At 42.0% G+C, this 15596-nt stretch overlaps 1 protein-coding gene across 1 annotated transcript in view; it reads right to left on the bottom strand.

Moving 5' to 3' along the window:
• Nucleotides 1–15596, bottom strand: part of focad (focadhesin) — a 113701-nt gene that overhangs the window by 16323 nt on the left and 81782 nt on the right. The window contains exons 21-30 of the mRNA XM_083937438.1: nt 14034–14155; nt 13840–13932; nt 12109–12197; nt 10061–10102; nt 9810–9918; nt 9022–9138; nt 4868–5106; nt 4431–4520; nt 3511–3658; nt 1210–1329 (exon numbers count right to left, since the gene is read on the bottom strand). Of these exons, the coding sequence (XP_083793564.1) occupies nt 1210–1329; nt 3511–3658; nt 4431–4520; nt 4868–5106; nt 9022–9138; nt 9810–9918; nt 10061–10102; nt 12109–12197; nt 13840–13932; nt 14034–14155 (1169 nt within the window). The remainder of the gene's footprint in view (nt 1–1209; nt 1330–3510; nt 3659–4430; nt 4521–4867; nt 5107–9021; nt 9139–9809; nt 9919–10060; nt 10103–12108; nt 12198–13839; nt 13933–14033; nt 14156–15596) is intronic.

Raw genomic sequence — 15596 nt, 5'->3', positions numbered from 1 at the left:
ATCGTTTTGTTCTGATTGGCTGTACGTCACAGCTTGTTGCTCTGACTGGTTGTTGGTTTATCTAATTGTATCCAGAGGAATTTTTCTCTGCACCGTTGATAACGCCCTTTGGGGAAAAAAAGGACAGAGGTTCCAGATTAATACGCATTTGTGAATTCATCTGGTAATGCCAGGCTACATCCAACAGGCTTGATTACCTGGATTTGGAGTCTACTCTGGACTAACAATTATTTTCTCATGTTTTATTGGGTTTTGGATTAAATATTAGTTTGTACATTGAGTTTCTTGGTAAAGCAGTGAACAGTGTTGCCAACATGAGGATCAATTCTCAGAACTGCAGTTCTGCTCTTTGCAGACGATGCGGTTCTGTTGGCTTCATGACATCATGACCTCCAGCACTCACTGGGGCGGTTTTCAGCCACGCGTGAAGAGGTCGGGATGAGAGTCAGCTCATCCAAGTCTGGGGCCATGGTTCTCAACTGGAAAAACTCATTCCTGGTTGGGAGTGAGTATTTTGGGCTTTTGTTCACAAGTAAAGGTAAAATGGAGTGTAAGATAAACAGCGCCAGCAGTGATCCAGGCGTTGTGCTTGACAGTTGAGTTAAGGAGGAAACTAAACCAGACAGCAAAGCACTCAATTTACCCGTCCATCTACGTCCCGACCCTCACCTACTGTATGGTCATGAGATTTAGGCAGTGACTGGAAGAATTAGATTGTGAATATAAGTGGGTCACGTATTTCCTCTGTAGGGTGCCTGGGCTCACCCTGATAAAGTGAGGAGCTCAGACATTAGGAGGGAGCTCAGAGTAGAGCTGCTGCTCCTTCATGGGGAAAGGGCCCAATTGATGTGGTTCAGACCTCTGATCAGGGTGACTCCTTTGGAGGTTGTCTTGGCACATCCAACCGTTAGGAGACCCCGGCTAGACCCAGAACATGCTGGAGAGATTATACGTGTCATCTGTTGTGGGAACGCCTCGGGACAGCCCAGGAGGAGCTGGAAAACGTTGCTGAGGAGGGACATCTATGATACATTTCTTAGTCTGCTGCCACCACGATAAGCAGAAAAAAAAGGATGAAAAAAATAATTTGGCTCAACAAGATCTAATTCTCTGAGAGGTCGGAGTTTTAACACCAGATCCCCCACGCATGAAGCAGCTGCTGATGGCTGCTGAAACTATCTCACTGACAAGAGACTGTTTCTTGCTGACCTGTTGGCTCTCCTCAGTCAGGGTGCGCAGAGCGTTCATGACCTCCTCAGCCTTGGCAGCATCTATAAGGCCTCCGCTGAAGGCTGAGAGACCCACACACGCCACAGAGTACGCCAACACCTGCACAAGAGGAAAAAAAAAAAACCTCCTTCAGATTCCATTCCACTATTACAATTAACTGTCTAATGTTCAGTTTCCTTATCAATATAATTTACCCTCAGCCTGTACAGGTTACATCCATTATGCTGCATTACAACCAATTATTAGATTTAGGTTAAACATGCAAGTGTGACGAAAAAGCAAGAACAGGATAAATCTGTAAGGGGGCAAATATTTTTTCACAGTAGTGTATATAGTTATTTTAAGGAATAGGCATCGAATAGCAAAACTAACCCAAAAGTGAAATACATACTGACAATAACTGAAACAAAAAACATTGCAAACTGGTTTCCTATCAGTGTACAAGTGTAGGAACATCAAGGCGAAAGGAATTGCTCCTTTGTGAATACACTCTGGATTCCCTGTCTGACCATCTGCTCAGCGTCACAGGAAGGGAGTGTGAGATAAGACATTTTTATACTTGTTTCAATGTGAGATAAGGTGTTTTACAACCTCAACCCCTACTAGGGTAATTAAAACCCAGAACTCCAGGACATCTCCTCCAGGATAGAGGGACTCTTATCCTAAATCAACGTCAAATCTGACCGCAATTTGAACTGAAGGGTCGGTCTCTCTCACCTAGGAGAGAGAAGGACGTTCAGTGATAAGGACAAGAAACATAACTTAGAGAGTTGGAAAAACAGTTAAAGTTCGCTGTTTCATCGCAACTGGCTGTTCAAAAACATTCTTGCAAATGTGTAACAGTGTATGCAATATTTGCATCTTGTTGTGATTATGTTTATGTGGTTTCAGAAGTGCAAAGTCTCTGTTTTCTGTTAAAACTGCCTGTCTAAAGAGTTTGGTTAAATTGGATATCAGAAAGATTTATAACGTAAAATCACCCAGAGATAGTTTAATCTTCCCTGTTAGAATGCTGGAATATAAAGCAGCTAATTCGCTCAGAACCAGAGGGTTGGGTTAGGCCAAGATCCCCTTCTCGCTCCCCGGGGGGATAAAGGAACACCACAGAGGTGTCTCTCCCCTCTACGCTTCTCTCTTCACACTCGCTTCTGAGCTTCCTGTGTTTGTTTTCTTTTGTTTCTTTTGTTCAACTTTTTGGTCCAAAAGTTCGCAAGAGACGTTACTTTATATTTTGTTTTCTTGTTAAAATATTCTCATTTTTATAATCTATTTTTATCGCACAACTCTTTTTAGTTTTCTACGATACGTTTTTATCTTTTATAAGTATAGCAAAACCCCTCGTGCTGTCTTTGCCTTTTTGTCCGGCCGGCAAATTGCATCGAACTTGCGACACCAGCCCCACAGAACCGGTCAGAACTCCTTTTTTTTTTGTTAACCAACAAACAACAGCCAGAGGCAAGCCACGTGCAGAGCTGCAGCCACCTGTAGAGCTGAAATAAAGCTGGGACCGGAGTAGGCAAGCCCCGCTGATCCAACTGCGCACCCGACCCAGTCTACAGACCAGAACTCAGGTCCACCAAACACCGTGAATCAGACCTACAGAACCTGCATAGGTACTGTAAGACGCCAGGGCGACTGTAATATCAACGGCAAAGTAAGGTTGGCCTTTTAATACAAATCCTGGTTAAAAACGTTGGTGGTAATTAAGTTCTGATCCGAGTTCTGTTGACAGACTAATTAGAGCAAGTTTAAGTCCGCCAGTAATATTATAAACCAGCCCCGTAGGTCTGAATCACTCTGCTCTTAAACTTTTTATATCCACATTTAACCCTTTGTCACTCATCTATTCAGTGTTGCACTATACTGTATTCTCATTGCTAGGTAGTCAAATAAATATTTATGACTTTACGTCGTTGTGAGAGTCTTCCCTTCTGTGCAGAAATTGATGGTCCCTGATAAGGCTGTGGTACGAACTAACGCGTTCGAGACGAGACTGATAAGATTTAAACAATCAATTACTTTAAATTACTAACAGGTATTAAACCTTCACCAAAGTTTAATAAACATCCTGTCTTACTCTGGTGTGGTGCCGTACTTCAAGCTAAATTAAATCCTATATTTTAACGAGTCGAGTTAATTCATATTTAATTTTGCGTCTTATATATTCTAGCCATAATTCGTGTAGGCTCATTCTCCTACACAAGTCAGCATGACTTCCTTAAAGACCTCTAAAAGTGTATTGTACTAGTGTGTGGCAGTGTTGTGTAGGGTGGTTTTTACCTCCTGCAGCATGCGTCCCTGTCCACTGCTGTCCTTCAGGTTAGACAGTAGTTTGTCTAGTGTTTGGGTGACGCGGACATGTTGGTCCGTCTGTCCGCTACTGCAGAGAGCTGCGAGCACCAGACCCAGACCCAACACACAGCCAGTACTGAGGACGAACACAGAGGAGGGAACGGCAAGGGAAAAGGAAAGAAAATATTAAGGTCATAAGACTAATGGAGTTGCACATTGTTTTACTTATTCTGCAGTGGAAATTATATTTCAAAATTCACTACACTTCAAAAAATTCAGAATGACAACATTAACTCTCATGAAGCACCAGTTAGAAACTGCTGGTATAAATCACAAAGCATGCTGTTATCCCTTATTGTTCACACTTGCCGACCTGGAACCCTTAGGGATAGGGAGGGGTTTTGAAATGTTAGTTGGGTCTAGAGGTACTCTCCCAGAAAATGTGAGTTTTAGAGATTTGCATTATGGTGACTTTTAAAGACAATAATAAAAGAACAGCTAAACTGAAACAGCATTTTTATGTTCAAAACTTTTAATTCGACTATTAATTCTCAGGAAAGAATACAGAATTTTTTTTCACTCTGGTGTGAAATTGAATAAATGTCTTGCATAAACTAACATTTATCAGTTTTAATTAATTCATTCATCTTTAGCCCCTGCCCTCTTTCATTTCTTGTGTCACAAGTAACATTTGGTTTGGCTGTATTGTTGTCCAGGTGGAACCAGTAGACCATTAGAGCTGCAGGACTTATACACGCTGTACAGTGCCAGAACAGGTTGTGATAAAGAAAAGGAAAAGAAAAGTGTGACAATGTGTCATAATTTGGAGAAATACAAGAAAAGGAGGAGGGTTGTCAAACGTGCTACTGGTTAGTACTTCACATCATGTCTAAGAACTCCGCACTGACTTGTATTCCAGGTTGGGGTTGAAGGAACAACTTTCCAGAGCATCCAGAGAGCTGAGAAGGAAATCAGTGTCCTTCTGAACAGAGGCATCACTGTAGAACAGAGAGAGAGACAGATGAGCGAGCGCACACACACACACGCGCACACGCACACGCACGCACACACACACACACACACACACACACACACACACACACACACACACACACACACACACACACACACACACACACACACACACACACACACACACACACACACACACACACACACACACACACACACACACACACACACACACACACACACACACACTCTCTCCAGTTAGAGCTGGTTAATGTGGCCCAGGAAAGGGAAGTTTGGGGTCCCCTGCTAGAGATGCTGCCCCCACAACCCGACCCCGGATAAGGGGTTGTAGATGAGATGACACACACTCTACCTGAGGCGTTGGTGATGCAGACTGGACAGCACCATGCCGAGTGCCAGGCCGGAGTGGAACTGGACAGCTTGAGAGTCGTCAGCGGTGGGGGAGCCCGGCAGGCTTGCCTGCAGCACTGACAGAACCTGTACCAGACCGTCCTTCTGCCACACCACCAGCACCGGGACGAGCAGTGACAATGCCAGGCTGGCACAGGAGCGAGCTATGGCACTTGCTGTGTTCTCACCTGAGTAGGAGCGCTGAGAGGGAGGGAGGAGGGTGTCAAGTGTGCTGGATTGGTTCTGGAGCTTGAAGAGTGTGGTGAACATAGCAGCAGATTCCATTAATCCATACAGTCAGTGGGGGTATGGTACAGCTGTGTTGTTTGTTTGTGAATTTAGATCCCCATAAGTAATAATAATAATAATAATAATAAAAATAAAAATAATAATACTTATAATACATTTATTTATAGCCGCCTTTCTAAGCACTCAAGGACACCTTACATTTGTTAAAAACAGTTCAACACAAACAATAATAAAAATGTATGTATGGTGTAAACAAAATGATCAAATCAGGTTAAAATAACAACAACAACACAGTGCAAATGAGATCAAAGGGAAAAGGCAGTTTTGAACACATGGGTTTTCAGTTTGGATTTAAAGTGAGGGAGTGAGGTAGTGTTCCTGAGTTCCAGAGGTAGGCAGTTCCACAGTCGAACCAATGAGGAGAACCTTAGTCTCTGTTTAGTTTGAGAAAATTGGAGGAGAACCAGGATTTTATGTCTGTTTTATGTCGGCAATCACTAAGGGATTAGGGTGGAAAAGTGGAGGTGGGTTTACTGGAGAGGTAGAGCTGGGTGTCATCCGCATAACAATGAAAACTGATGTTGTACTTAGGGAAGATATTGCCGAGGGGAAGAAGGTAAATGATGAATAGGAGAGTCCCGAGGACAGAGCCCTGGGGTGCACCTTAAGTGACGGGGGAATACTGGGATGTGAAGGATTTGAGTTGGATGAACAGAGTGTGGCTTGAGAGGTAGGATCTGAACCAGTTTAGTGGAGTGTGGGTGATGCGGATGGAACATAATCTATTGAGGAGGGTGGGGTGGCTGATGGTACCAAAGGCTGCACTCAGGTCAAGGAGGTTGAGGAGAACAGAATCAGCTGCCATGAGGAGGTCATTGGTGATTTTATAAGTGCGATTTCGGTACTGTGGAGGAGACGGAAACGAGACTGGAACTGAACTGAACATTAGATATCCACACTGCATTATAACAGTAGCTACCCTTTCTGGTGTCTCTATTTGTATTTTAACAATACTGCAGTCACGTCTGTAACATTCACACTTATGTAACACTCGATACATAGCATAGCCACTCAACTCAAGCCCGTCTCATACATATGATCAGGGGCGAAAAGTAAAAAAAGGGCACATATAAATCCTTGCCAGTGAAGAGGGCAATTTAACACGCGTTTAGGCCCCCGAGAGGGCCCTTTTGCACATGTTTTGGCCCCCATGAGAACACTTTAGCACGTGTTTTGGCTCCTAGAGGGCACTCTAACATGTTTTGGCTCCTAGAGGGCACTTAAGCACACGTTTCGGCTCCTAGATGGTACTTTAGGGCGTGATCACACTATCCTTTTAGCCTCGGCCAAAACCGGTTTTTCAGCTAAAGTCTAGTACCTTTAAGTAGTGTGAGCGCACCCGCTCCGCGCTCAACTGGGGCCAGCTGGCCCTCCACGGCCCGCTTGAAATAGGTGGGCTTTAGCGGAGCCGTTTGCACATGTACGAGCACGAGCGTGCGCACGTGTACGCGCACGAGCACGAGCCCTACGGCAGTAGCGTTATGTCCGCCTGTTCGGACATGTAAATAGAAGGACGGACCATGCGCGGATATTTAACAACAACAACAATGGTGGTGAAAGGTTCACATTGTGTTTACTGCAGATTTGGTCGGATGAAAAGATTCAAAAACAGTCGACAAGACGCACAAAAACTCCGAGGTCTATGGAAAGATTTGTAAACAAAGCCACACACACGCGATCAATGCGTGTGACGTGTTACGGCTTGAAGGCGTATGGACAGCAAGAAGTATTGGCCGAGGCCCTGGTAGTGTGAGTACAAACGGGGCTGGGGCGCGGGGGGGAGAGGGAGGGGGGACAAGTACCCTAAAGTCCGGGTCTCGGTCCGGGAGGATAGTGTGAGCGCGCCCTAAGCATGCGTTTTGGCTCCTGGAGGGCACTTTAGCACATGTTTTGGCCACCATGAGGGCACTTTAGCACACGTTTTGGCTCCCAAGATGGCACTTTAGCACATGTTTTGGCTCCTAGATGGTACTTTAGCACGCGTTTTAGCTCCTAGAGGGCACTTTAGCACGTTTTAGCCACCATGAGGGCACTTTAGCACACGTTTTGGCTCCCAAGAGGGCACTTTAGCACGCGTTTTGGCCCTGCCCCCACCACCCCTGTGCACGCCAGTGCATATGAAAGCTCTATGTAATGATTTCCTCTTTTACATAATTGGGAAAAGAGATCACTGAGAAACTCATCCACTAAATCCCAAATAAAGTGTGATGATATTTTCAAGAAGAGAAATACATTCATATAAACAAAAAGTAATAACATGTTCTACATTATTCCTTGTGTAAACAAGTACAAACTTAACTTTATGTTAAAACCCGCCCTGCCTCCGCTTATGATGTTTGCAGTAAAACTCTTCAGAAACTACATTCTAGCTTCTACCCGATTCTGACAAGCAGACCCAAGGTGAAAGAGAAGCATGCAGACATCTCATCAAGATGACTAAACATATTGGAGAGAATCAGCCATAGGCCGACATGTTTAAGCCAGCTTCACACAGAAGGGTGCTACTCGCTCCGCGGTTGGCATCTGCAACTAAATTATAGTTTGTGCGTCCTGAACCCGTTGTCAGTCAGAAGCAGACTCAGATGAGGAAGAGGACTAGCAGCACATCGGAATAGTAGGTGTAGTTAGCATCTTTTATTAGTTTCTGTTGTTTGTTAGGTTGTTAGCTTGTAACTGTCAGTGCCTGAAAGCTATTATGACATTTTAGAGGAAGGAAACGGAAAAAAAACACTTTTTTAGTGGAGGGGGATTTTAAAAGAGCTGTATGTTAATGTTCAATATTATTTAACCCTATAATTCAACTGTACAATTATTTTTAGATTCTCATTTTGCCTTTGTTGTGTGATTTTTTTTTTTTAATACATGAGCATTATTGTAGGGAGACCTACATCCAAGATTTTTCAACGATTGCTTATTGTAATTGTTTTACACTGCAAAAAATAACTTGAAACTTGTTTAAATTTAAGAAACATAAAAAATCACAACATGATTATCATATATTTATATATATGAGATTATTACATGTTTTATTAATATGTTTCTGATTATCCTGTGAGTGTTTCTTCTTCCAGCCTCTTTTTGGTGCCATCTCTCCAGTTCTTGGTCATTTGTCAGAGCGTTTGCACATGGCACCTGCCACTACATAGTGTTCAGGGGGCGTTAGCAGATGCTAATAAACAATTTGATCAAGAGGGACTCATCATTCAGCACAACTGGGTAATAGCACGTTTGGATGGTTAAGATCGTTTGGTAACGAAAGGCAAGCAGAAAGGCAAGAGACCATATAAGAGGAATTTCAGATATTGTTGCTGCATTAGGCCCAATGACTCCTGTTCATTGTCCCCCTCCCTCTGTTTTGAGTGACTTCACCACCGTGGGATGCAGCGATAGCAGTACCCTGCAATAACAGCAAGTGTGTGGGCAGTATGACTGAAAAGAGTTAGGGATTCATGAGCATTTAGTACGTTCGACAGGCTGACACTTAAGATTTGTTGGATCATTTTCACCCATACTTGTAATTTGATAGATATAAAATATATGGCTGTTTGATTTCATCTGTTTTACTGTAAGCTTTCATCTGTATCCAACAACCAACATTACACCATTTACTCTGACTAGCCTTTTGTTTTGACATTTATTTCACCTGATATATACATTAATAAAACCTTTTTTATCTCAAGCCTGAAGGTAATATCTTTGAATGGACCTTGTGACTCCGGTTGTAACCTACTGTACATTGTTTATAGTAGCTATTAGGGTAAACAAAGACATACAACCATCAAGCAAACCAACTGAGATGAAACTTACATGTAGGAACCATGGGAACACCTGTCCTCTGGCCTTGTAACTGCTGCTGCTGATGCTGAGCAGTGTGTTGAGAACCATGGCCAGCCAGCTGGCTGTGGGCACAAATTCTGGTCCAGCCTACAGTGACAAGTCAGTAAGGAATATTTATCATTCGTACCTTCATACACACGTAATACCATGAAGTGGATCACACCTTTGCTTGGCAGCAGACCTCATGAAGGGAACCAAAATGAGAACATGTTAGGGAATATAAGTAGAAGGCTGTCTATTTAAACTCTTGCAGGAACTCAAGAGATTTTAAAGTACACAGTAAATGGACTAGTACGCCCGTCGTATAAGAGCAACAATGTGGCTCATCAGTGTGTTATAATAGCTTTCATTGTTGCATTGCATTTATACATTTTGTCATAATTAGGGTAGGACTTCTTGAATTGAATGAAGGAAAAATAAATAACCTTGACCTCTACAATCAGTTCATCTTTGAGTCCAAGTCAAATTTGAAGAAATTCCCCCCAGAGACATAATGACTCCTGCCACATTTATAGCTGGGGCAGAGGCATGAAGAATGAAAATCATCCCATGGTCTTTTTCGGCACTTACATGTATCAAATAAGCCATTGAGAAAGTTTTTTTTGTGTCCACAAATGTCCACTTGGACTCAAACCATCACTTTCATGAAGACTAATCAAAGGGGAGCTTATCAAGTTTTACAATTACAGAGAAGCCATATAGTATCACAAAGTGATGAAATAACATATTCTAGGGGAGACACATGGTGAGTATCTCACCCTGAGGCTGCCCTCACTATCAGCAGGCTGGTTGCTCTCATATTTAGCCAGCACAGCAGCCAGGCCACTCAGAGCCAGGATAGAGTTTCCCTGGACAACTGGACTATCCCTGAGGAACACAAAGAACACATTACTGTTAGCATTGACACTCAGAAGACCAATGATCACATTTCTAATTTAACTCAATACATCAAGTTGAAACAAGTTACAACTCCATGTGCAACTCAAATGTTGTGAAGCAGGGGACTCACTTCGTAGCAGCTTTGATGACATCTGCCAGCTGATCTCTGGCCCTGACAGGGATGAGAAGAAAAAGATGGAGAGACGATGAAGAACGGTTGAAAGAAAAAGGGGGAAACAGAAAAATGCTGTATGAAAGGAGGACCCTTCTTCTGTTAATTCAAAGAGGTATGAAACAGAGCATGTATTCAAAGACACTGACACACTCATTCTCCTTTCATCTCAGACTGGTGCATCAGTCACCTGGATGACCCCAAACTTCCCTTTCCTGGGCCACATTAACCAGCTCTAACTGGAGTGTGTGTGTGTGTGTGTGTGTGTGTGTGTGTGTGTGTGTGTGCATGTGTGCGTGTGTGTGTTAGGATTCGACAAATATGACGGTTAAGGATCTGTTGATTGCTGAAAACCTTCACTGCCCTTTTTACTCTTACTTTTATTTTTTTTAGTTATAAAAATATAATCCGTATGATTTTCATCTTTTTTATAAATAATCTTTTTGTGCCTTCCCATGTTTATTTTACATTTGGAGCTCAATCTGGGAAATTAGTGAAAATGTCCCTTTAATTGTAGCGAGTAAAATTATTTACAGCGCACAATAAAGTTAAATTTCTCAGCTGAAAGCTTGAAAGCACATGAGCTTGGATTATATCCATGCACCGAGCAGTCAGATATAAGCATTTATTTCAACCACTGGATCACTCTCCTGCTGGAACATGTCTGGTTGTGTAGTGTTTGGTTTAGTGTACGTTTTATTTGGGATTTTTGAAATGCTGCTATAGCTAGCTACATGCTAACGGAAGACAAAGCTGTGATATTGGTTGCTGATGATGTTCATTTCTGATGCTGGCCAGAGTAAAGTATAAGTGTGGGAACACTGTTTTATTGCTCTGATCCAGGCTGCTTAGCAATACAGTTTACTCACAACTCAAAACAACAGCATGGCTGTTAATGACTCTGAGAATGAATCACATTTCATTCACTCATTTTTTTTCTTAAAGAACTATCTGACTGCACTTGTAGTAGTGTGAGAACCACCGATGCTTCCATGACTTGTGGGCAGGTACATTTGGTCCCTGTGAGGACAGTGATAGTTCAAGGGGGGAGCAAACATATATAACGGAAATTGCTTTCATTCCAAATATTATATATGACTAGTAATATACTTACTTAAAACACACAAACAAATATCGCTCTATTAAATTTGAGGTAATTTGGTAAAATATTAGGGTTTTCTTTCTCAGAATATTTCCAAAGTCACGTAGTTCTTCTGGATGTATAAGAAGGTGTTTGGGGTGCTGTGTTTAATTTAAAATGCTATTTAGGAAGTCAAGAAATACACAAAGAGTACCTAACATAAGAACTTGAGTAACAACTTTTGATTATGATTATCATTTTCTGGATGTTTAAATTGCTGGTGTCAAATTGACCCCAAGGATAAATGGTGGTGGTTGAGGGCAACAGGACGGTTAAGATAAGTTCTATTACACTGTCAATCAGGGGGAAAATATGTAGAATCATGCTTTGACATACTGTGATATAAATTAATTAGTTAAACGATATGTTCATATTTAGATATGGCATATTAGATGTGGCAGGGCTTGGCCTTGAAACTGTGCCAAATATAAACAAGAAAAAATACCGTCTGAGTGCCTTCTATTACTCTGTGTGATGTGGGGTGTGGGGGGCTGCATGCTCTTCACTGGTCAGCAGAGCCCTGGACCACAGAATGTACTGAGCTGCCACACTATGCACCTGCATGTGAAAACTGCAGGTGTTTCTGGACAGCCTTAAAATAATGTGTCTTAGGTATATTAACAAAAAACCTTTCAGGACTCATTCATCAGGTGAGCTACAATGTCCTGAAAATGACTCTTGAGAAAAACATCAATACATAAGTGTCTCTATTTTGTCCATACTGACAGCCTGTAAAATGGAGTGTGTGTGTGTGTGTGTGTGTGTGTGTGTGTGTGTGTGTGTGTGTATATATGTGTATGTGTATGTGTGTGTGTGTGTGTGTGTGTGTGTGTCTGTGGACACAGACAGGCAGCAGTATTCTCACCACAGCCAGGCACAGTGTTGATTGTACTGCAGCTCCTCTGGGTCCTCTTTGCCTTGTTTCTGCTGCATCTGCAAATCAGCCCGTCGACCCTGAAGAAAAAACTCAATTCAGAACCACAGAAAACCGCATTTAACTTTTGCAGTACATCAAATCCATTCTGTCAAACTCTAAGAAAGACATACAGTTTGGGATTCGACATGTATGGGATTTTGAAGGCCACATTTTCTATTACACAGAAACAATGGGAGTTAATAACCGTGTAAAACAGATGTAATAAAAAGATAGAGTTGATGTAATAACATTAATTGTGAGTAATACAGAGCTCACTACTTTCACCAGAAATTGTAATGTAATGACTAGTTGTTGTCACTACATGGAATGTTAACACGCTAACAACTTGTTTCACCATTACCGTTTTCCAGATATAACTGAAGACCTTCAGATGAAGACAATCATGAGTATGGAATTCTAGATATGCTTATATTCAACTAAAATTCAACTTAGTTTTCATTTTAAAATGACTGTATGACCAAAAAACATTTAAAAAGTGTAATTTTCCTTTTCCAAAATGAAAACTTTTAGGTGTACTTCAAAGTAAAAGACACACAATATAGTCAGATTTATGTGTGAACTTTTTCATTTTCAATCAAACAGAAAATGCGTGACCTAAACTTGAAAATGAAATGTAAAACTGGACTTTGAAATATGCAATATTCAAGTACAGGACTTTGTGGTTTATCTGGTATGTGTCTTATCCTCTAAACGTCAAAAATGTAAATAAAAACAGAATACAATCATTTGCAAATCCTTTTCCACCTATATTCAATTGAAAACAATACAAAGAAAATATATTGAATGTTCAAACTTATAAACGTTATTGTTCTTCAGCAAATATTCACTAATTTAGAATTTTAATTTTTTCACGTTACAATGTGATGTGATAACAAATGAGCCATCTACATGACAACTGAACAAATATAAACCATGAGGCGGGGTTGAAAGCTGCAGAAAAAGCTAGAAAGTGTTATGTTGTGTTAAGATTATTTTTGACAAAAATGATTTTTCAGACTTAAATTGGGCAGGCTTATTTTTTCTTTTTACCTGCCCATGCTTTCTTTGGGCTCACATGTTTGAATCCTTATGTAGTCATACATTATGCTGTTCTATAAACTGCTGGGAGTGTCGTGCATGTTTATGATGTCACGTTTACTCCTGGTGGATTTTTAAATAATGGAAATGGAAGTGTTTGTCATTAGGGCCGGGCCAGTGTAAACATTTTACAACCGGTTTGATATTAAGCCAAACACCGACTTTAACCACTGGGTTTTGCACTTGACTCAACAGCTGCTCCCAAGTGGAAAGTAATGACATAATGATACTGAGAGAACCCACAAATCCAGTGTTGCAACTTCAGTCCAGTAGGAGGCGTTAATGCACCTTTAAGCTGGTTTGCTACATGCCCATTAACAGTAAAGAACAAGAAGAAGCAGAGCGTGATAGTTTTGCTAACTTGGCGACTTTCTTGCTAGATTTAGCAACTTTATTTATAAAAAGCTTCTCTCCCTCCTGCTGTGTTGTCCTCCCTATCTCTACCCTGATAAAACCCTGGGAGAGTGGAACCACTGTTCTCCTCCGGTACCTGGAGAATGTTTCCTCTTTAGAACCACATGTAGAATTGACAAATTGTCGATTAAACATATCTTCAGTCTATCAGTTTCCAGGAGCACAAACCTGTAGGACTGCGTGGAACGCTCGGCTCATGAAGCCTCGCCAGGCCTGGGGCAGGAGGAGAGCACGGTGCCATTCGGACGGCTGAATGTTCACCTACACATCAAAAACAACAAGCGGGAGTTCTTTAGGGCCATTTGAAATGATTCAAACAAAGAGGAGTGTTAGAGGCAGAGGAAGAGCAGCTTTAGACGTACCTCATGAATGAGGGCTGCTAAGGTCTGCTGGAAGCTGCGGCTGCGGCTTATGAGGAAGCGATCGATTGGTCTGCCTTCACGGTCCGTCTGCACAGGCAGCTCATAACAGAGCAGCAGTCCAGCTACAACACACACACACACACACACGCACACGTGCGCACACACACACACACACACACACACACACACACACACACACACACACACACACACACACACACACACACACACACACACACACACACACACACACACACACACACACACACACACACACACACACACACACACACACACACACACACACACACACACACACACACACACACACACACACACACACACACACAAACACACACAAATCAGCTATAGAAGCGTTTTAGTTGGAAACTGACTGTGTACAAACAGGACAGTAAGAACCCTGAAGAATGAAATGTAGTAGAGCTAGGACCCCAGGCTGAAGAAAGGGGGATTTGTGAGCCTGAATACTACTAATACTAAAACAATAAGCTTACAAAGGTGATTCCACATAGTTTGGCTAATTAGACTTCTTCTCAAAGTGAGGTTGAGCAGAGTAATGTTGGAAGTACGAGTGATCACAAAACATTAAATAGTATATGATCTGACCAATATACTGGTTAGGTCAATCACAGTGTAACACCTATTTTGTGATATTTGTTGCTGATGAAAAAGCTTAATGACTACTCAGGACTAGTGAGAAACTATTCAGGGTTCCCACTATAGTCGCGTTTCCATTTGGGTAAAATGTGGCTGCTGGGAAAGTTTCAGGGCACGCCCTCTCAAATGTGCTCTCACTCGGCATGTTTCTATTACAAAAAAGTGCCTCAGAGGTATTTACCAGACTCTAGAGGTGATGTTTTCAATCTGAATGGGTTCCCATCGTCGCATAATCGTTGAGCGACCGTGACGTCACATATGCGACGCATTTATCACGTGAGACAAGCCAAATGTAAACAATAACGAAGGAGAAGCCGAGGTGGAAGGAGCAGAGCTTGCTGCATTTGTCGTCGCTGTGCTCTGTGTTCTGGACAAAAATGGTGTCTACTTTCTACTCTGCCGGCTTAGGGCGCGTGTTGTTGTGGTGTCGAGTACTACCTACAACACCCCCCGCTTAGAGTTATATCCAATCAGGAACCAAACTTTTTTCAGGGGAGCAAAAAAGCCCTGCTCTTCGGCAGGGCCAACAGAAGCTCGGTCAAATGGCCTTTAGGGGCTGCTCACATTCAAATTAGGAGCATTATAGTAAGGGAGACCCGCCTTATACTGGGTATGTAACTGTAATGGAAACACACCTTATCTCTAGAGATCGTTTTCCAGGACTGTTCAAGGACATTTCCAATGTAACTGTTTTAATGCGCACCGTTCAGCAGCAAAGTATATAAAGTAGTTTCACTTGGATAAAATAGCTGATTTCCCAAAAGAACGATTCTAAAACAGAAGACTACACAGCAACTGCCTTTTCATAATACTCTCATCCATAAAGTATTTCAACGTAAATATGAAATATGAACATACCTCAGCCCTTTCAGATACACAAAACAA

Source organism: Echiichthys vipera (genome assembly GCF_963691815.1).
Source record: "Echiichthys vipera genome assembly, chromosome: 22".
NCBI lineage: Eukaryota > Metazoa > Chordata > Actinopteri > Perciformes > Trachinidae > Echiichthys > Echiichthys vipera.
This window is presented reverse-complemented; position numbering and strand designations above follow the sequence as displayed.